Genomic DNA, 21672 nt, shown 5'->3' with positions numbered 1-21672 from the left:
CTCTCTGCCCTTTAAAACCTACCTTTGTTTTAGCTCTCTGCATTTCAAAAGATCCCCAGATGATTTTTTTGTACACCTAATAGAATTTGAGAAAAACTAAACTTCTCTACACAAAGTACTAGTTTCCACTGGGTAAAGAAGGAGTTTTCTGCTCCTTTGGTTCTATTTCAGGACAGCCTTTTTGCTTCCTAAAAGGTTGCACTGCCCCAAACATACGGCACTAGATGGCGCTGAAGATATTCCGCCAGAAATAAAAGTTCCCAAAGACACTAAACCCACAAAAGACCTCTTCTTCTTGGGTGTCAAAAATCTTTTGGGGGTTAGAACTCTTAAGAGTGAATAACTGGGCATACCCAGATTCAGCTCTGGATGGGGACTGGAGACCATGACATCCAACCCTCTAATTATGCAGGTGAAAAATTGAGGTCAGAGAGGGGCAATGGCTTACCCAAATCAGTTACCCAGTTGGAGGCAAAGTAGGGAAACCTGGGATGCTGTTTCCACTCCTTCGTAGTCTATGGATCTTAGACAGCCTTACCTGATTTGAAGGCCGCTGGAGAGACATTATGGGGTCTCCCTGGGAAGAGGAGTGGGGGCAATTGGAGGCAGAGGGGAGTGAATGTAAGCAATGAATGTAAATATTCAACTGAGACTCTGGAAGGGGCAGGAGAAACAAGACTCACAGATTTCTATAAAAGGATACAAAGGCAACTATCAGTTATCGATTGCTTATTGTGACCTTTCTGTGCTATGTACTTATCTGCACCTTCTCTTTTAATCTTCTCAACAAATCTGTGAAGTAGGCACTATATTATTTCATCTTTTTTCCTTAAAAGTGGAAAGTAAGGTTCAAAGAAAATAGGAACAGTCAGGAGAGAATTTCTGAACCCTCTCATCACCAAATCTGTAAACCCTCTGCCTCCATGCCTATATTTCTCCTTTAATATCAATGAACTCTCTCTGCTCCTAACTAAAACCACCTCCACTGAGTCTATCATTTTTGGTTACAAAAGGAATGAGTTCCTATATTTTCTTTCCCTTTTCCTAAATCCTCAATTTCTCCCTCTCTACTGGATCATTCTCCTCAGCATGCAAATACGCTTTAAAGAGCCCATCTTAGAAAAGCTTTCCCTTGAGCTTATGTAGTTCTCACCCTAATTCTTACTCCTCTTTGTAGCCAAACACTTGAACAGACTCACTGCCTTCATTTCTTTTCTTCTAGGTCTCCCTGAAACCCAGCCCAATTAAGTTTCTGTTCCTACCTCTTGTTAAGTACCTCCACACCCCAAAGTTAGTGGTTAATCCTCTCCTGTGCTGTCCTCCTCCTTGACCTCTCAGCAGCCTTTGAATCTGTTGCTCATTCTTTCCATTGGGAAACTCCTTCTGTACTTGCCTCCTGGAAGTTCACGTTCATTGGCCACCCTGCTGACCACTTCACAGTCTCCTTTCTGTGATCTTCTGTGAGGTGGCAAGTTTCCCTAACAACAGTACAGAACTCAAGAGGAAAAGCACCAACTCTTAAGCCTCAAATTATAAAGTTTGGCAAATAAAATTATCAACCTTATCGTTAACTTTTGCTTTACAGGACCCTCTTGGGCAAAGTGCTAGGGATTTAAAAACAAAGAGGAGAAGGAGGCTGTTTAGAGTTTTGAAAGTAACCGCTCTGAGAAGACGGGGGTCCAGGGATATGTTGGAACATGAATTGTGCCTATAAAAGCCATGGGCAGCTCAAAGCATGACTGGTTGCTCCCTGTTTACCATGAAAGTAAAACAAGTGTTCCTTTTTAGAGGGAGCTTTTGATAATTGCATTTCATGCAAATTGAGTACTTGAGATTGTAAATTGAGGAAATAGCAGAAAAGGACAAGCTAAAAATGTAATTTCTATTTGGCTTTTAATAGTCACATTTGAAAAAGTTAAAGGAGTTTCCATGCTGAACAACAGATTATTGGGGGGTAAGGGATAGAATTGGCTACTTTATTAGGTGAGGGCAAGGATGCTTACTCGGCAGGGTGAAGGACAGGAGAGTTTGGGTCTGGCCCACGTGGCTTTGGAGGCCTGTTGACACCTGGACCCATGGCAGGATTGGACATCATCAACTATAAGGCAAGACATGCTTCTGTGGTCCACAAGAATTACCTTTCTGTAGTAACCAGGCCATTAATTTACTCATTATCATGTTTTTGCAGTTTGCCAGGCTGCTCTGACAAATACCATGCTGTGGGTTGACTTAACAATAGGAATTTATTGGCTCATAGTTTGGAAGCCTTCGAGTCCAAAATCAAGGCTTCAGCAAGGCAACGTCTGTAGCATTCTGATGATGTAATGCTGCAGTCGTGGCAATCATGGCAAATTGACTTGCATCTTTGCTTTCTGTCATATGGCAATCCCTCTCTCTTCTTACATCTGCCCTTCCCATTTCCTCAGATTTCCAGCTTCTAGCTCCTCCCTTTATATCCTTCAGCAATATGGATTAGGACCCATCCTGATTCAGATGGCCACACCTAAGTAGGACCTTTGATGATCCTAATCACAAATGAGTCCATACCCTGACTCATTTTAACATATTCAAAGATACTATTTACAAATGCTTTCACACCCACAGGAATGTGGATTAAGATTAAGAACATGTCTTTCATTGGGGTACCTCATTCTGTCTACCACACATGGATTGAGAGACTATTCTGGGCCTTCACTGGGCTAGGCCTTAAATAAATAAAGATGAGTAACACAGTCTTATTTGTCAAGGAGTTACCAGCACGAATGTTCAAAAAATTCAAGTACTCCTTATTGGAAGGCCGGGGCCTTCTAGATTATTTCAACCCTATTTCTGAGGCATGAGGGGAATTTCCTGGTGCTTTTGGACACTCTGGAAGGGAATTTTCTGGTGTCCCTGGACTCTCTAAAGGCAATTCCTAGCCTATGAAGAAAGTAGGATTAGGCCTATCCTGCCACAATCTGGAAGGAACCAGAGAGAAATAATTACCATCTTCTTGGCTTCTTTGGCATCTTAACAGGCTAGGCTAAAGGGGAGTTCTCAGCAGAGCCAGAGACCCATGTGACCCTCCGGGTTGAGGAGGACTCTGAGTGAAGAGTAGTCTCAGAACCAAGGAAGGCTTTGAGGACTGGGAAGAAATGAGATTGAAGAGAACAGGGGAAATTTCACTGTGGGGGAGAGATAAAGGAGAGAATAGAACTGCTGTGTATGGTGGGGGTGGGTGGAGGGAGAGGGCAGCAGATCCATGACGGATGGAAAGGATCCCTAGTATCTTGTAAACAGGATAAACCAGCTGGGCAAAGTCCTCAGAGCTGACACACTCTTGTCCTTCTGTTCTTTCCCTACTGTGGCAGCTGTGAAGGACCCCAAATGGCACCCCTCTCTCCCCCAACAAAGATGATCATCTTTCACAGATGTGTTTCACATCTCTTGACTGACAGACCCATCCAGAGCCCTGGGAAACTTTGAAGCCATCTGCAAAGTGGGATACCATTGTCCAAGGCAAAGGGTGTGACCCTAGAGCTAGCTGCCTGTGGCACATATAGCTAGGCTTAGCCCTGGGTGCAGTCCTGGGAAGGTAATGCTTGAGTCTTTAAGGTCAAATAGAAATTATCCAAGAGGGGAAAAGAGTTCTAAAGGGGGGACCTGAATGTTCAAAATCACAAAGCTGGCAGAAAATCTGGCATATTCAAAGGACAGTGAGAATTTAATCGGCTGGAAGAATGGGGCATGTATGGGAAAGTGGAGGGGGGTGAGGTGGGGTTCCTGCCTCCCTTCTCCTTGGGCTTCCCCAGCCCTGTGCTCACTTCTATCAGCTCCTCTTTGGTCCCAACTCCCAGGGCCTATTCTCTAACAGATGACTATGGAACCAGTTCTTTCCCTTCCTTCCTCCCTCTCATATATAGGTGTCAGCAGTCTATAATCCACCAGAGATCTGAGTTCTGAGCAATAGGGACTGTGAACTGTGTACTATTTATGATTGATCCTGCCCACACACCATTTCAATCCTTACAACTTTGTACCATAAACAAAGTGATGCTGGAAACACTTAACGGTGAGTTGGCTTAGGCTTCCACCAATCAGAACGGCTGCAGAGTTGGTGGAATGGCTGCTTATCAACGCATCTTGCCCTCTGGGGGTACTGGCTGATGATCACTCTTGGCTGTTAATACTGTCCCATGCATTTTATGGATGAGGAAAAGAGAACTTCCAGAATTTAAGCCATTTGGCCAAAGTCACAAGCATGTAAGCAGGGATTCAGACCTAGGTTTGTCTCAGTCCAGTGTCTGACTGTTATGCCCTCTGGCTAATTAAACTCTACCAAAGTGTGAGGAGGTGATTATGATCTGATTTAGCACACAGACACCCTAACAGGCCTTCCGGTTTCTGGAATGTGGCAGGACTGGGGGGCAATGCAGGTCCAGGGAAGGCTGGGGTTGTCCCTGAGCTGGGGTTGTCTCCGAGCTGACAGGCCAGATGTGCCTTCCTACCCCAGCCACACTGTGTGGGCAGCTCGCGTGTGGAGGCAGGGGCTGGAGTCACTAGGCCAGCAGCATCCTGGACTTGGCTCCTTGTGTGCTCTCCCGCCCAAGGATGCAGCTGGCCCTCCCCAGCATGACCACTGCCATTACCCTTCCCTTTCCAGACCTCTCTTTCCTTCCCTAAGAGCAGAGGTGCCTCCCTGGTCCCAGCTGCAACAACAAAGTCACCTGAGTCTCTGCCTTTTCCAAAATCCCTGAAGAGGTTGCCAATAATGAGTCAGTGCATGCTTGTCAAGGACCAGGTCCCGGGCCTGGGTGGGGGCTTTCCATGAGTCTGAGCTGGGGTGGGGGCAGGGGAGACAACTGGCAACCCCGGGGAGCTGCTTTTTCCTTCAAGTGCTGATGCTCCAGAAGGTCCAGCCCCATGGCTGGCCCTGTGGGGTAGGCGATCTTGTGGGACTGTGATGCAGTGGATTCAGCTGGAGACAATTCAGACGGTGTACCCCACTCCTGCTCAGTGCCAGGCCATGGTCCTGTCCTCGTGGGGCTCAGTCTGGTGGGGCTTCTGAGGTTTTTAGTTATACCTTTGCTTGTTTCACTCACAGTGTGAGGCAGGGCTCTTTACAGAACTGACTCGTGTGGGTTTCCTGGCAGACCCTGAGACCCTGTCTCCAGGTCCTTTTTCAGAGGACTGGGCTTGTCTGTAGCTTCCATGATTTTGGTTCCTAATTACCACTGAGATTCCCTACCCCTTATCCTTCCCTCCTACCCTCTCTCCCTCCCTCCCTATAATTCTGTGTATGGAGGTTTTCTTTTCCTATTTCTGAGCATGGCAATGTATTTTTGTTTTATCTCTTCTTTCTTCGTATCTGGAGGTAAAGGAAACAATTTCAGCATTCAACTTAATCCTCCATGTTGACCTAAATAAATAGGCTTCTGACCCTGGACTCATTACTAACCAGCTGGTGACTGTGGGAAAGTCCCTTCTTCTTTCTGGGCCTCATCATTCAGGTCTGTAAACTGTGGGGCTGGTGGATAGAATGGGTAAGACGAGGAGGAGGGGATGAGGGCAGCTGGAGGCTTGGAAGCAGTTGCCCTCACATGTATGTGAGGACCTGGGGGGCCCCACCGCATGGCACACAAGAGAGCAAGTAGGTAGCCTGGTGTCACGGAAAGAGCTCAGCGTTTTCGGTCAGAAAACCTGTTTCTAGCCCCAGCTTTGTGTCTACCTGGCCTCGTGACCTTGGCCACACATTTAACTCCTGCGCCTCCGTGTCCTCATAAGGGACAAGGACAGCAGGGTCCGTCCTTCCCACGGTGGGGACAGGAGACTGTTGTGAGGAGCTCGGGAGAGTGTGGGGGGGAAAAACAGCTTCAAACTTAGATTTTGGGTGCAGCTAAAACAGTATTATCTGTCACAGGGAACCTGGGAGTCCGATTCTGAGACACAGCCGTGTGTGCAGGATGTTACTGAGGACTGCCTGGGAAGGAAGCAGGACTAGGCAGAGGGAGATGTCGAGCCCCAAAGCCTTAGCGACCCCCATGGGGAGCTACGGGGGTAAAACGTGGCATCACCGTGGTCCTGCCTTGCGCTGAAATGGTGTGTCTTTATGTTCCTTCCCCTTTGGTGGACAAGGCTGCCCCTGGAAGGGCAGGACCAGAGGGCAAGGGGATCCCTGAAGCAGGTGACAGCCTCTGGTAGCTGGGGCAAGAGTCTTTCCTTGAAGGCCAACCAGGCAGCCCACCCACGCCCTCCATGCCCACCTCTTCAGTTAATTACATGATCCCATCTAAAGGTCCGGCTAGACTGATCAAGGGACAGGGCTGCTGCCATTCCATGACTAGTTGCCACCTCTCCCCAAGAGTTCTAGATTTATGACTTTAGTCTTTCTGAGAGAAGAATGGGCAATGCGTCTTCTGTTTGCTACGAGAACCAGAAAACTATCCAACCTGCGCTTGCCTGGGAGCAAAATAGACTCTACAGGGACTGGCTATTGGCAGGGCAAAATAAACACAAAGACATTTAAACAAATAAATTAGTTTTAAAAAGCTATGTGTGTATGTATGAGGGACTACACATGAGAATATGTTTATACATCTGAGAATAAGCATACCTGGGGGTGCATTTGCATGTGAGCACATGGATGACAATTTGGACAAGAGAGAGGCTGCAAAGTCAGGTGTTCAGGGTAGACACACCCACATGAATGGGTGGGTGTGCTCATGAGAATGTCATGTTCATGTGAAGACTTCATTCACTTATCTTTCAAACATTTAATAACCCTCTACAATGTGTCAAGTGCTGTGCTGGGGATACAAGAACAGATAAGACATGGCCCCTGCTTCTAGAAGCTTAGGGTGGGGATACAGATAGTACAAAACAGGGGACAGAGTTCTGAGAGCACTGAGGGAGAGGAGCACAGGTGTCTATGGAAACTCATAGGTGGGCACTCAAACCAGGCTGGGGGAGCAGGGACTGGACATGGGACCTTCCTGGGACAGGAGCTCCTCCAGCCGGGTCTTGAAGGGTGCGTAGGCATTACTCAGGCAAAGGTGATGGGAAAGTGTGTCCTGAGCAGAGACGCAGAACCTTCACAGCAGAGAGAAATGACAAGTAAAGAGGTCACAAGAGTAAAAGTGAAGGGTGGTTCAGAGGACAGAAATGAGCTAGGGGGATGGGTGGTACAGGTAGGTGGGTCCCCAAAGCCTTATATTTTCAGTGAAGGAGCATGACCTTTCTCATGAAGAGGGGGCAGTAGAGTCGTACTTTCATTTCAGAGGCCCATTTGACGTCACTGTGGGGGTGGATGGGCTATAGGGGCGGGATATGTCCCTGCCTCTGAGTTTAGAAGGATGTACACACATGTAACTGTACATCTGGGTGCTGATGCACCAGGTCTGTAGTCTCTGTGGGCTTTTTTTTTCTCTTTCACTTCTGGTCTTGGCAGCCCCTGTGGGTTCGGGGACATGGTCATCCTGCTGTTGATTCTTGGGTGAAGAGGAAACAAAGGAGCTGGTCAGAGGCTAGCTAGCAGGCGTTTCCTCTGGGGCCACAGGTACACCCCTGTCCGCTGGGCTAACAGCGAGGTGGTTGTGCTTTCTGGACTGGACTGCTCTGTCTGTATAGAGGTGCCCAGCTGGCCTGGCTGAGGTTGGACCAGCACAGCCAATGCCTGTCCCAGCTCCATGCATCAGGGCTGGGAGGGAAGAGAATGGTGGCAGGCAGGGGTTTGCCACATTCCACCTTTCCCTTTTTGGGTTTCTCCCTCTCTCTGAGCATCCACTCTGCAGCCAATGAAGTCAGATATATATTTTTTATCTTAATTATCTAATAATATGCTACAACTGTGCTATCCTGCCTCATGAAATACTTATGACATTGTCACATTTCTTTTAACCAAGATGTGGACCATAAGGAAAAAAGATGCATTTGGTTTTTTAATATGAGTTTAAGACTCATATAAGTATGGTGTGATTATGAGCTTGGAATTTGGAGTCCAAATGCCTGGGTTCAAATCTCAACTCTTCAATTACTGGCTGTGCAAATTACTTAGTCCCTCTGTGGCCCAGTTTCTTCATGCATAAGACAGAGATGACAATATCACATAGTATTGTTAGTAGGATTAGATGAGCAAAGTGCTAGAACAGTACCTGCTATCCAGTATATATTCAGCTATAACCTTAGCTATTATTATCTGGGTTTGAATCCTCGTAGGTCTATCCCTAATTTACTTGATGAAAAATTGTGACTTCTTTGGGCTTCTTTTTCCCTCATCTACAAAATGAAAAACTGGCCAGTCTTTTATCCTCAAGGACCAACAGCTGCCCCCCACCCCCAACTAATTCATTATTTTATCAGACAGTTTTAAAAGTGCTTGCCATACTTCATTTATTACATATGTAGACTCATCATGGTTTCTTTTAGATTTTACAAAATACTAGAAAACAGTTCCCAGATGTTCCTTACTGCCTTTAGAACAAAGGACCCCTGGATCAGATGAGAAAATTCTGGAAGGGTCACCCCTTCCACTCCAGACTCAAAGCTGGCACCTTCATAGCAGGAGGGAAGTGCCTTCAGATGTTTCTGTCCATTTAACATGTAACTGAATTCACCCTAAACTAGAAGATACTTCAGGTTGGCTATTGGAGTGCTCTGAATTCCTGGCACCAGTGTTTCTCAGGGTTGTCATATGAACAGTACACATTCCAGCCAAATTCAGAGAAGTTGTCTCATTGTCCTGACTCCCCAGCAGAGACACACTTTGTGTTTGGAAAATCCAAGTGCAAGTTACTGTAGCTGGGAAAGGCAATTTTTATGATGAGTGATGCTTTGGTCTGATGAATCCTATATGCTAGTGCTTTCCAAATATTAGCTCTTTAAATTTCTACAATAATCTTTCAAGGCAGTTATTATCGTCTCCACTGAATAGTGAATTGAGAGTCAGAGAAATGACTCTGCTTAGTTCACCTAGCTAGTAAATGGCAACATTGCTAAGAATTTCTTCTATATACTAAATCATATAATTCTTATTGACCTCTAAAGCAGGTAAGAATAATTTTATGGATGAGGGAACTAAGGCTGAACAAAGTTAAGGGACTTGCTCGAGGTGACAGAGCTAAGAATTAGCCAAATGGGAACTAAATCCAGGATTGTTGCTCTTTCCTCAACAGCTGCTGCCAGCAACTAGCTTTGAAATGATCCTCTTTGGTTTCTAGGTGAGCCTTGTGAAAAGGCTTTAGTCCTGTGGCTTTGTCAGGTGAGTGGAGACCTACCCTGGATGTCATCGTTGAACATGCAGTACTTGTTGCGGTATTTGTTGAGCAGGCGGAAGGCATTGGCATTGGCAAAGTCTTCAAACTGGATGAGGCAATTTATTCCAAACCTGCAGGGAGCGAGAGGAAAGAATGCATGATTGCCTACTCAAGGCACGTCCCTGGCAGATCCCAGCCTGCAGTGGGGAGTGGCAAAGTGCAGGTCAGGGGTGAAGGTGGTGATGACACGGCTCATTTACCTGGGTTTTCTGTCACCTGCATGGCTCATGGACTCCCAGGGAAGAGAGGGATTAGGGGCATGGAGCTTGGTTGTCAGCCGCACTCCAATGCTGTTTCTAATGTGGGCTTGTGGCACCTAAGTGCTGCAGATGGCAGATTCCGAGAATCCTGGGAGGACTGCGATGGGGCCTGCCCTCTCTGTGGCTGGTGGTCATCTGAAATCTCAGCAGAAAGCTCGCTGTAAACTCAAGTGCATGCAGAGTGCCTAGTTTCCCCATCCACAGGCCCTGGGAAGCCTTGGTAGCCTCCAAATATCTCCCTCTTAAACCCTAAAGCCTGTAGTTCACTAGAGATGTCTCTAGATCAAGCACTGTCCTCTGATAAGATGAAAATAAAGTTGGGAAAGGCCACTAGACGTCATCTGTTATCTACCAATATCTTGATGAGGTTGTTTTCCAACTTGAGGGTATAGAAGAATCAATTAGTTAAGATCCCAGGTGAGGCTAACTCTGATAGTATAGAGAGAACTTTGAGAAACTCTGCCTTGGTGGGTAAAGACAATGGCCATTAAGCTGCTTTGAAATATTTTACTTAAAATCTCTGCTAGTGACTGTGCAACAGGACTAGATACAAAAACTCAAAAATGGACAGCACAATAATACCTAATTGTAAAGTAATCATGTTAAAACACTGAATGAAGCTGCATCTGAGCTATAGGTTTTTTTTTTGTCTGTCTGTTTGTCTTTTTTTTTCTTTTTCCTTTTTTTTACTATTATTATTATTTTTATTTTTTCTCTATATTAACATTCTATATCTTTTTCTGTTGTTTTGCTAGTTCTTTTCCTAAATCGATGCAAATGTACTAAGAAGTGATATCATGCATCTATGTGATGATGTTAAGAATTACTGATTGCATATGTAGAATGGAATGATTTCTAAATGTTGTGTTAATTTCTTTTTTTCTTTAATTAATAAAAAAAAAAAAGAAAAAAATCTCTGCTAGCAATGCCTCCTAGAGTTCAAGGTCAGGAAGAAGTTTAATGCCTAAAAAATGGCTGTGTTCATCAGAGTTTTAGGGCCTATTTTTCCTTTTTTATTTGCCTGTAAGGAAGCTGAGAGCCACATTACTGCTAATTTGCAATAGGTTCTCTCAGCCTAGGCTTTTGGGATACACCTTCTACCCTTACTCCATTCTTGTTCTTTAATCCTGGGCTGATTGTTTTGTTGTATTGTGTCTCTTATTGGAGTCTTTCTGGTAGCAAACATACCATGAATTATATAAAAAATACTCCATGGATAAGAAATAGGTTTCATCTCAAGGGTCAATTTGTGACTAACGGTAATTGAGGCCATCTTCACAGAGAAACATCTGGTTTGATCAGTAATGAATGCCATGGACATGTGTTAGGAAGAAGTGGCCTGGCTGCTGTGTAGCTGCCACTTCCAATCTGGTGTGAATTAGAATCTCGGGACCAGCTTGGGAACAGCTGTGTAAAGAAAAGTTTTCTACTTTGCTAAAAAACGTGGGTGGGACACATATTCGGTGGGTTTCCCTTACCATCTGGGGCATCTTTTTGATGAGGCTGGTAGCTATTAAGGGGTGAGCAGCTCTGAAAAGTCCCAGAGAACATTTTGCAACCTCATGATTTTGTGCATGGCTTACCCTATCCAGCAGAAATGCCAGTGGGCAGGCAAATGCTTGCTCCTACCAAGGTCCTTTTCGAAGCTTAGCTTGTCAAAGCCTTGGTGGGGGCATTTGGAAATCAGTTCGTACAATGGCGGCAGAAACAGAGAGGCAATGCTTTGCAGTAGTGTAGTCCCAAGAGTGCTGGGCTCAGATCAGGAGCCTTATGGGCTTGACAGACCCTGCCACATATAACTGAGTGACTTTGCACATGTCATGTCACCTCTCTGTTCTGTCAATGGGCACAACGATATTTGCCAGACCAACTTCTGTGAGCTGTTACGAAGATTAAACACCGTGGGTGATTTTTAAACTGTAAAGTGCCAAACCCACGTGTCATCCTCAACACAGCTGTTATTCATGGTTCTAAAGCAAGTGCTGATAGGGCTGGGGAAGGGCCTCACTGAGTCTCCTAAACCAACCATCTAGTCCTCTTCTCCTTGTACTATAAATAGAGATGCAAATAAAACCTCCTATGCACAAATATAATGCCACGCTTGCCAAGCCAAATTTTATTGGGGATTTTTGCTCAGGGTGTGAATTTTAAGTATTTGGATTGGGTGGGGGAGAACAGAATGTCTTTGGTGACTGGTGACATTTTGCTATGTATAATCCCCACAAGATTGCCAGCATTGCTCTCCAACTGGCCTGGAGCTAAATACCAGAAAGGTCAGATCACAAAGCAATGTAATGCTCATATTCTCTCTCTCTCATACACATACACACACACACACACACACACGATCTTTAAGCAACACGACAGCTCATTTGCTGAGGTTAAAAAAAAGCAAGAATTATAAATAAAAACCTTATCTTAGTGCACTATTACTGTTTCATATTAAATTCAGTTTTATATGAGATCCCCACCCCCATGGAGTAGTTTGATGGGCTACAGATTATAACCTTATTAATTCAGGTCTCTTTAATCCTAACTTGGAATTGCGTAAAAGGCTTTGTGGGTGACCCAGCCAACAACCTGGACTCAGGGTTCCCCTCTTCACCTTGGCTACTATTCTCACGGCTGCTCCAGGATCTTGTCTAGAGTAGGAACTGCTCCTACTCTAATTTCTCTGCCCCATTTCATTCTGTGGCTACAGTCTCTGCTACTTCCCCTCTCTTCCTCTTTCTTGTCTGCATCAAGACCTCAGAGCTCATCCTTTTCTTCCAGTCCCTCAGTCCCCTCCCTCAGGGCTTTTCCAAAGCCAGATCACTATTCAGTCTGAACCAAAGGTGGTCACTTCAATCACTCTTTTAGTACCATCATCCATCCATCCATCCATCCAACCAACCAAAAGCATCTACTGAGGCCTTATGGTGAGCCAATACTGTAGTTGTTCAATAAATGTTTCAGGAAGGGAGGTGGTGGAAATTCACAGTTGTAAGTTTACCCGCCAACTGTTGAATTAATTAAAAGCCAATTAAGAACAAAAAGCAAAATTTCAAAGTGAAAATTTAAATGGCTGAGGTGGGAAAAAAACTTTTCTCAAACTCCTTAAACTACTTTCAATTCATTCATGTACTTACAAACACAGGTAATGTACTTTCATCATAACACTAATTTCAATACTAGCTATTAATAGCCTAAAATATTCATTAAGCCTAAAATATTCATTAAGCTACTACTACAAATAACAACAATAAGAAAAAACAGCTGGCTTTTATTGAGTATACTGGGCATCATACTGAACTCTTACAAACTTTATCTCAATTAGCCTTCACATGACCTTATGAAATAGGTACTATTTCATAAGTCATGTGACCTTATATATCTTATAGCTACAGATGTTATTGCCCCAGACTAATTTACTCTATCCCAGTTAGCATGTGATGGAACTAGAGTCTGAATCTGGCTCTATCTGACTCCTGAAACTGCCCTAGTTTAGTTTTAGTAGAAACATGGATTTTAATAGGGAGCGAATGATGAAATTATGCAGGATTTCTACTTGGGATGATGGGGAAGTTTTAGTAATGGATGGTGATAGGTAGCACAACACTGTGGATGTAATCAACAGCTCGGAATTATCCAAATGAATGTGGTTAAAAGGGAAAATTTTAGGTAGTATATATGATATAAGAATAAAGATCAAGAAAGAAAAAGATACAACTAAATAGGTAATAAGGTTGGCTTTCTTTTTCATTCAGAAAGACAATGCCCTGTGGTAAAATAAAATAAAAAAAAAAAGCCTAACTGGTAGAACTGTTCTATTTCTGTGTCTGCCATAAGCTACGCATGAGTCCTGAGCAAGTCTCCTTTCTCTCACTGGGTCTCAGTTTCCTGTTCTGAGAGGGCTGTAGCTGTAGCATGAGCTGCTTAATGTAGGGGGTTGGAGTGTGTATATTATAAACTTATTTCAGCTACTCCTACAACTCCAAAGTAGTGAGGTCTGATCATCTTAGTAGGTGCACCATGTGATAGGAAAATCTGGAGAGTCAGTATTTTAAAGTCCTTTTGAGCTTAAACCAGTCCAGCCCAGTGAGCAGGGCAGAGGCAGTCCCCCCACCTCCATATATGCAGCTACAGTAGCAGTGGGAGAACCTCCAAAGGGTCCCAGCTCAGGGTCCACTAATAGGGGCTAGGTATGGTTTCCCGATTTTAGTGCTGACAGCACATCACTGTCTTCCTGTCCTGCAGGAGCTGTCTCACACTGTGGAGGCTCCTGCTTCTCTGTCCCTTTCTGTACCTTTGAACTCTTCACACTAAAGCCCTGGCAGTGGCCGAGGAACATCTGATGATTCTCTAGTGGAGAATTCCTGCAATGGAGAAAGAGGCAACTCCCCAAGCCACACACAGAGTTGCCCAGACTTCTCGACCCGGGGGACTCAGCTGGGAAATGACCTTGGAACTGCCAGGGAAAGCATTCCACGGCCAGGGCTCACTGAAGACACTAGGCTGATGGGCAGATGCTTGAATATTTTTCTCCCTGGTGCTCAGACAAGGGAAGCCTGCAAATGGTGGTCTGTGCCTGGGTGGCCTAGTGAGCTGTGTGTGACAGTGTGAAGAGACCCAGACCAGAACCAACACAGCCGGGCATCTGCAACCTGGACTACAACCTTTCAAGGGTAAGGAGGGTCTGAAGTGGTTGTCTGTCCTTCCCTTAAGAATCAGACCAAATACAGTCAAAGGGATGTTGGTGACACAGAGCATTCCAGAGGCTGCAGGCCTAGTTTCTCTGTCTCACAGGTCAGGACCTGCCATTCTTTCAGCTGCTAGGTCTGACCTCTTTCAGGTCTGAACAAATAGGAGAGACTTGGGAAAAGCAAGGTGAATTTTCTCAGCCTGTCTCCAAAAAGAATGACGAAAAGCTCCCACTCACATTTCCATGGGAGCCTACTCTGTTTCCCCAACTGAAAACACACATGCAAAACTCCCACAGCAGAGCATTCAGTGAGAATATCAGATGTCACCCAATGGAAAGCTATTTCCTTTCATTTTTTCCTTCCTGGAACTAGAGTTGACAGAATCATGAAAGCTCTAGGTCTTTGTTTCATTGTTGCATATTCCTTTAAAATCTAGTCCCTTGAGATACCCTCTGAAAGAGGTTATACTGCTAAATAAGTTTGGGAAACTTTATATATTTCATATTACACATGTGATGCAGATTAAAAGCTCTGAAAAGTCTTGCATTATAGCAAACTAAACATTTTCTAAACTTATTTGACCAGAGACCTTACCGTGCTGCAGCCTACCCTCCCTTTCTATAATGGCGCACACTTTGAGAGACACACTCTCTGCAGAAAGAATTTTGTATCAGGTGGGACAAGTGGATTCAGAACAATGTCAGCTCTTACTGGGATTATTGTAAGCACTACTGGGCAGGATTCTATAATAACTGATCTTATCTCCTCTGATTTCCCCTCCCTCCTCCTATCTATCTTCCACATCTCTTTAAACACAAATCTATGCAGGCCACTCATTTCCTGGAAATCCTTAGAGGACTCCCACTGCATATGGGGTTATATCCAAACTTTTAGGGTGGTAAACACTTTGGCCCCAACCTTTTTTTTTTTTTTTTTATTAATTAAAGAAAAAAAATTAACATAACATTTAGAAATCATTCCATTCTACATATGCAATCAGTAATTCTTAACATCATCACATAGATGCATGATCATCATTTCTTAGTACATTTGCATCGATTTAGGAAAAGAACTAGCAAAACAACAGAAAAAGATATAGAATGTTAATATAGAGAAAAAAATAAAAATAATAATAATAGTAAAAAAAAAAGACACAAACAAACAAACAAAAAACCTAGAGCTCAGATGCAGCTTCATTCAGTGTTTTAACATGATTACTTTACAATTAGGTATTATTGTGCTGTCCATTTTTGAGTTTTTGTATCTAGTCCTGTTGCACAGTCTGTATCCCTTCAGCTCCAATTACCCATTATCTTACCCTATTTCTAAGTCCTGTTGGTCTCTGTTACCAATGACATATTCCAAGTTTATTCTCGAATGTCGGTTTGGCCCCAACCTTATCACTCAATACCCTCTCATGTCTTCCAATATTCTTTATACATTTTGCTGCTTCCCAACCACTGTGGGTCCTTACTTAGCTCCATGTCTTTGCTCAAGTTGCTGGACCAGAAGGCCCCTCTTTTCCAGGCCAACTCCTACTCAAACTGTAAGGTGAGCTCAGATGTTACCTCCCCTAGGAAGGCTTCCATGATCTACTTGCTTCCCTACCCTCAGGGTGGCACTAATTCTTCTTTGGGATCCCATGATAGACTGGACAGGTCTTATCATAGCATTTATCACACTGTATCACAATTATTTATTGACATTTCTGTTTCAATTCAATTAAAGAAATGTATTGGACAGGGTATTCTCCTTGGACCAAGAACCATTTAGGTATAATATAAAGATTCACCTAACATTTATAAGTGTCTTTTATAAACAAGGCACTGTCTTAACAGCTGAGAATACAAAGAAAGCTATGAGAATTTCACAGTCTAATGGGGACACAAAAAATAAAAAAGCAATTGTGTCAAGGATAATAAAAAAGTATATGCTAGGTACATGGGCAGCCTCTAGGAGGGTAGACAGCTCTGCAGGGGAGACCGTCAGTGATGGCTTCACAAAGGAGGAGACTCTAAGAGATGGGTCTTGAAGGATGAGCACAAGTTCATTGGCAGACTAAATGGGAGAAGATGGGGAAGAGAGAAGGGCATCTCAGCCAGAGAGAAAGCACGTGCATGTGTAATAAGAGATTATAGTGCCTTCTCAGAGCTGTAGGTACATAAAGAGAGCTGGAGATTGGGAGAGGGGTGAAGAAGGGGAGAAGGCATGGAAAGATGAGTCTGGATAGGAATCCAGGGGCCATCCCTTTGGATACCTGCATGTCTATACAAGTAGCCTAGACAGTAGTGTCCAGTGTGGCCAGGATAGTCTGGAGGGCAATGGGCCCACTGAAGGGCTTTAGACAGGAAAGTAGCATTTGTCTGAGAAATTCATTCAAGGCAGTAGAGTGGACGATGAAATAAACAGCTGGGAAGACATTCTGGGAACAAGGAGACATGCAACCTCAGTGAGAGACCATGAAGTCCTGGTGTAATGTGATGGGGACACAGAGGGAGAGGAGGGGTTGGATAAAAGATGTTAAGGAGGGAAAACAGAGCATGGAGGAACGGTGGAGTGTGGGTAAGTGGAGAGAGCTTTGGGATCAAACAGGCCTGGCTCTATCACTTACTAAAGGTGTGATCTTAGGCAAGTTATTTAACCTAAGTTTTTGTTTTTTACTGATAATAAAGTCGGATAATAATACCTCTCTTGCTGTTGTAAGAAATGAATGAGACAATGTATATAAAAATCCTGGCACATAGTAGGCACTGAATGCATGGAGCTATTATTATTATGTACAGAATTTAATAACAGTCTGAGTGTGGAAGATGAAGGAGAAGGAGGAGCCCAGGATGAGTGGATGGTGCTATCCATTATTCATCAAGATTGGGGATAGATAGGGAAAAACTGGCATGTTTGCTAGGTGAGACAAGCTTGGGACACACTGAGTCTGAGGTGCTGTGGGACATTCGAATGAACACATTCCTGAGACATTGGATTGCGCTGTGCATAGTTGAAGTCATCAGATTGGATGAGGGTCCTCAGGCAGAGCATATGGAATGAGAAGGGAACAGGGCCAAGGACAGAACCCTGGGGCACATCTACATCCACGGAGCAGAGAGGGAGGAGGAGGAGAGTACAGAAAAGGAAAACGAGCAGGGGAACTAATGCGGTGGAAAGAGAACCTCCAGAGCAGTTGCCACAGGAGCTATGCAATGAGCTTGGTCAACAGTCTACTGGAGACAGTGTTAAGATCACTGGTGACTTTTCCCAGACCACTTTCGGCAAATTGGTGTGCATGTATACTGCAGGGGGTCAAAATATAAATGAAAGGGGCAGAAATGTCTGTGATTACTTATTTCTGGAAGCTTGGCAATGAAGGGAAGTTAGGGTGACAGCCACTGGGGAATGCAGGATTGAAGAGTGGGGTTGTTTTTGAGAAGGAAGGTGTGCATATATGATACAGGAGGTAGTGTAGAGGTGAGATGGCAGGAGACATGGCTAAGGGAGATCTTGAGGAGATGGGAGGAGTTGGGAGCTAGAGCCTAGCTAGAATGTGAAGAAGACATGGTCTTCTCTCTCTAGGACCTCACAACTTAGTTGGGGGGACAGATTTGAAGTCCTTACACTGCAGCTCTACCACAGATATGTATGAGGCAGTGATTCATTTTGTTGGGGGTGGGAATGGGAAGTGGGGTGGAAGTCAGAGGTCAGGGAAGATTCACAAGAATGTCAGGGAAACTTCTTTAGGTGAGGAAACCAGAAACCATGGATTGGAGAAAGAAGGAATATTGAACCTGAACAAGAGAAGGCCAAGCGGAATGGGGCATAATGATTATCTTTAAATATATGAAGTACAATTCTGTAGGCAAGGAATTAAGTAGACTTAATTAAGGCAGCGATTTCAAACACTGGATGGAAAGAGGCTGCTGGTCACTGGAGGTGAGTCTGTGGTTGTCAGAGCTCTGCGTGACACAGATGTTGTGGAAGGGATTTCAGCCAAGATGTGAGGGTGGATTTCTGAGGCCCTTTGCTTCCCAGCTCTGAAACTAGGAGATTCCCCTGGTGTGCCTAGGTCTGCAAGCTAGACTGGCAGGCTCCTATGCCTGGCATTCTGGCCTAACAGGGAAAACTCCCATCAACAAAAAGACAGTCACAGGAAGCAGCAATTTCTAAGAAAAAGTCCCAGAAGAATGCAGCAATTCCTTAGTCATAAGCCCTTGCCAGACAGAAAGCACTTCAGGAACAGTTTGGATTTCCTTCTGAATTTCCCTGTTTGTCCGAGTTCCTGGGCAAGGACACAAATGGCACCAGAAATCCCAGTGCTGGGAAAAGGATAGTGGCTGATCTGCTGAGCTCTTAGCCTCTCGGAGGTTCAGTGGCCATCAATGAGCTAGGGCACATCGACTCATTCCCCAATTTCCTATTCATCAAACCCGTGCACTTTTCCCAGCCACCAACCCCCTGGCTGGCTTGTGGGATACAGCATTTATGTCAGCTCATATATGCATATAGGTTGTGTTTGTCAAGTTGCCATGAGGCCACTGATGTCCTCCATAAGCTACTGTGGTATTTGTACCTTATAGTCTGTCATTTAATCCTATCTTGGACCCTGCCCCGAGTCTAAACTGCCCTTCTCACACAGAACTGGCAAATTCTTCCTTGACTTATCACTGTGAGTCAAGTGATAGGGGTGGAGAGGGTAAATTCGGGGAGAAAACCCAGTCTGTGTTTTGGGCGTTCAGGATCCAGGTAAGCAAAGGTCAGGGACAGAAGAAAGACTAAAGTCCAGTGCATGGTAGAGGATGGATGGGGTCAAAGTAAGCACTAGACCCAAAGCTAATGTAAGCTGTGACTGTGCCTTACTCACCATTATATGGCAGGTCCTGGCATATACTGGGCACTCAATAAATATCTGAAGAATGAGCTTTAACTGATCCCCTTTCTTGTCTCCTCCTCTGGCCACAACTGCTTCAGACACCCATGACAGAAGGCCAAACAGATATGCTCTATCTTGTTCTCTACTATATACCCAGTGTCCTATACTTTGATTGGCTCAGTGATATCTTTCTAACAAATGAAAGCACAGATGAACAAATTCCAAAGAATAGCCCTCCTCACAGGAGTGACCAATCTCATATGCCATCATCAGCTCCCTGAAGAGCCACAGGCTCCTCCTCTCAAGGTGATTGTCTTTGTATCACAGAACCAGAGACCTCCTCTTTTACTCCCAAGGATTCTTGAATGAGCACTACTTGCAGGGAGAATTTTCCCACCTAGGTTGGGAAAGCAGTCTTTAGAATCTCATTCACTGCTTTTGGAGCCAGATGAAGTTGGGGCATGTCCAAACTTTTCCAATTTCCAGCAAGGTGACTGGGTATAATTTATTTGACTTTCTGAACCCAGTTTCTTGATCTCTAAGGGTTTCTTTGACAATTAAAGGTAAGGCACCCAATATAAAGTAGGTGCTCTATAAATGTGAGTTTGCTCTCTCTTTCCTGGAAAGAAGGTCATGACTTTTTAAGCCCAACTTAATATCCCAAGTCCACTGAACACCTGATTTCTCCTATAAGGCTTGATAGAAACTCTGGGTAGGGCCCTTAACTAGGCACACATTAAATCCACACAATCAGAGCCCCAAGACCTGCTGCAATTATTTGAGCATATCTATTCTCTTTCCTAGTAGATTGCAAGATACTTGAGGCAAGGTCTATTTCTGACTTACTGCTATGCTCAATAAATATTCCTTCAATGAATGAATGAGTGGGTGAATGAATACATGAATGACTAAACAAACAAAAATGACTAAATGCTGTCCTGAACTATTCTCAGATTATTTTATGTGTCCATGTTAAAATCCCAGGGAGAACTGAACTCTTCAGGGCAGGTTTTTGTATTGGTTACACTTTGGGGCACAGAGAAGAGACATGATAAATACAAGCTGAAGGGGAACCTGTAGTTAATACTCCTGAATTTTGTGAGAAAGAGTAAATAACTGTATAGATTCCTCTTAATTTCCTACAATTTTCTCATTATCTACAATGCCTGGCCACTCACCAGCTGCAAGACCCTATCTATAAAGTGAGGAGGCTGGATCAAATGATCAGGTTCTTTCCTGCTCATGTATTCTAAGGCTGTGAGATTAGTGTTAGGGAGGATCAGACGGGAAAATGAGAATGATAAAATATGGAATGACTCACAGAAGGAACTCCTAAAATTCAGTGTATATGAAAATACTGAGTAGTGACCTTCTCTGCTGAGAGGGACTCAATCTAAACACACCCTTGAAACATTACAATCAGAGCCTAGAGCTAACAGCAATGCTCTCTACAGCCTTTTACAATTAAAATAAAATGCTCAAACTTTCTTTGTGGTCTGATGCCTTAAGCCTTGGGGCTTTCCTTTGTTTGTATTGCTTTAAAGCCAGCAGGAGAAGCTTGGAGCCAAAGAGTGTCAGCTTTTCCCCCAGGGATTCTGCTGAGCTAGCTGGGTCTGTAGTTTGTTGAGAGGCCTGAAGGGGGCGCCCAGCACCGGTGAACGATAGGGCAATGGGAAAACTGGCCCCAAGGTGGTTAAAAAGCAACAACCAAGTCACTGAACTGGATGCTGGCAAATGAAGAGGATGCCTCCTTTGCTGCCAGAAGTGAGAGTTATGATAAGGGGAACTGGTGACCTGTCGGTCCTTCTACATTATCCCTTATGGGGAGGGAAGGTGGGGCATTAACACTGCCCTCTCTCTGTTGGAGAATGCTGAGCAGAACAGCTTTCAGAGGACCTTCTTTCCATTTATCCTCCTTGTCTACTGTTTCAAGAAGGTGTCTGAAAATGTTGGCCTGTCCTTTAAAATTTTTTTTATTGTAGCAACTTATATATAATTCCTTATTTCTCATTTAAACCACTTTGAAGTGTACAATTCAGTGGTATTAATTACAATACTGTGCTACCATCACCCAACATCCATTACCCAAACTTTTTCATCATCTCAAACAGAGATGCATTTGTTAAGCAATAATTCCCCCTTCTCCTTGGCCTTTTTTTTTTTTTCCATATAAAACAACAGAAATAGTATCTAATTTCAAGGGTGGGTTCTGTAATCAGGCAACCTGGATTCATATCTTGACTCCAGTGTTTACTAAATGTATGACCTTGAGCAATTCCATAATCTTGTTGTGTGTCAATTTTCTCATGTGTAACATACAGATTCATTCAATAAATATTTATTGAGAACCCATTCTGCACCAGGTGTTACTCTAGTTGCCCGAGATAAAGCATGAACAAAATACACAAAGGGCTCTTCCTGGAACTTGTGCTTTAGTAAAAGAGGACAAATAGTTGTGCATATTTAATAGGATTGTTGTATTTTGAAATGATTTAACGTATGTAAATTGCTATATTGTCTACAGGAGCCAGGTTAGTCAGCACCAAATTCATCAGATGTGTAGGATGGGATCCTTGCTT

The 21672-nt window shown here is 44.0% G+C and overlaps 1 protein-coding gene across 3 annotated transcripts in view; it reads right to left on the bottom strand.

The window, feature by feature from the left end:
• The window catches only part of ME3 (malic enzyme 3), a 195035-nt gene that overhangs the window by 15225 nt on the left and 158138 nt on the right, over positions 1-21672 (bottom strand). For all 3 annotated transcript variants that reach the window (XM_077113334.1, XM_077113333.1, XM_077113335.1), the window contains one exon: positions 9252-9361. In XM_077113334.1, coding sequence (XP_076969449.1) covers positions 9252-9361 — 110 coding nt within the window. The remainder of the gene's footprint in view (positions 1-9251; positions 9362-21672) is intronic.

The sequence above is a fragment of the Tamandua tetradactyla genome, chromosome 8, assembly GCF_023851605.1.
Source record: "Tamandua tetradactyla isolate mTamTet1 chromosome 8, mTamTet1.pri, whole genome shotgun sequence".
NCBI lineage: Eukaryota > Metazoa > Chordata > Mammalia > Pilosa > Myrmecophagidae > Tamandua > Tamandua tetradactyla.
The sequence above is the reverse complement of the archived record's forward strand: the minus strand, read 5'-3'. Positions and strand labels throughout refer to the sequence as shown.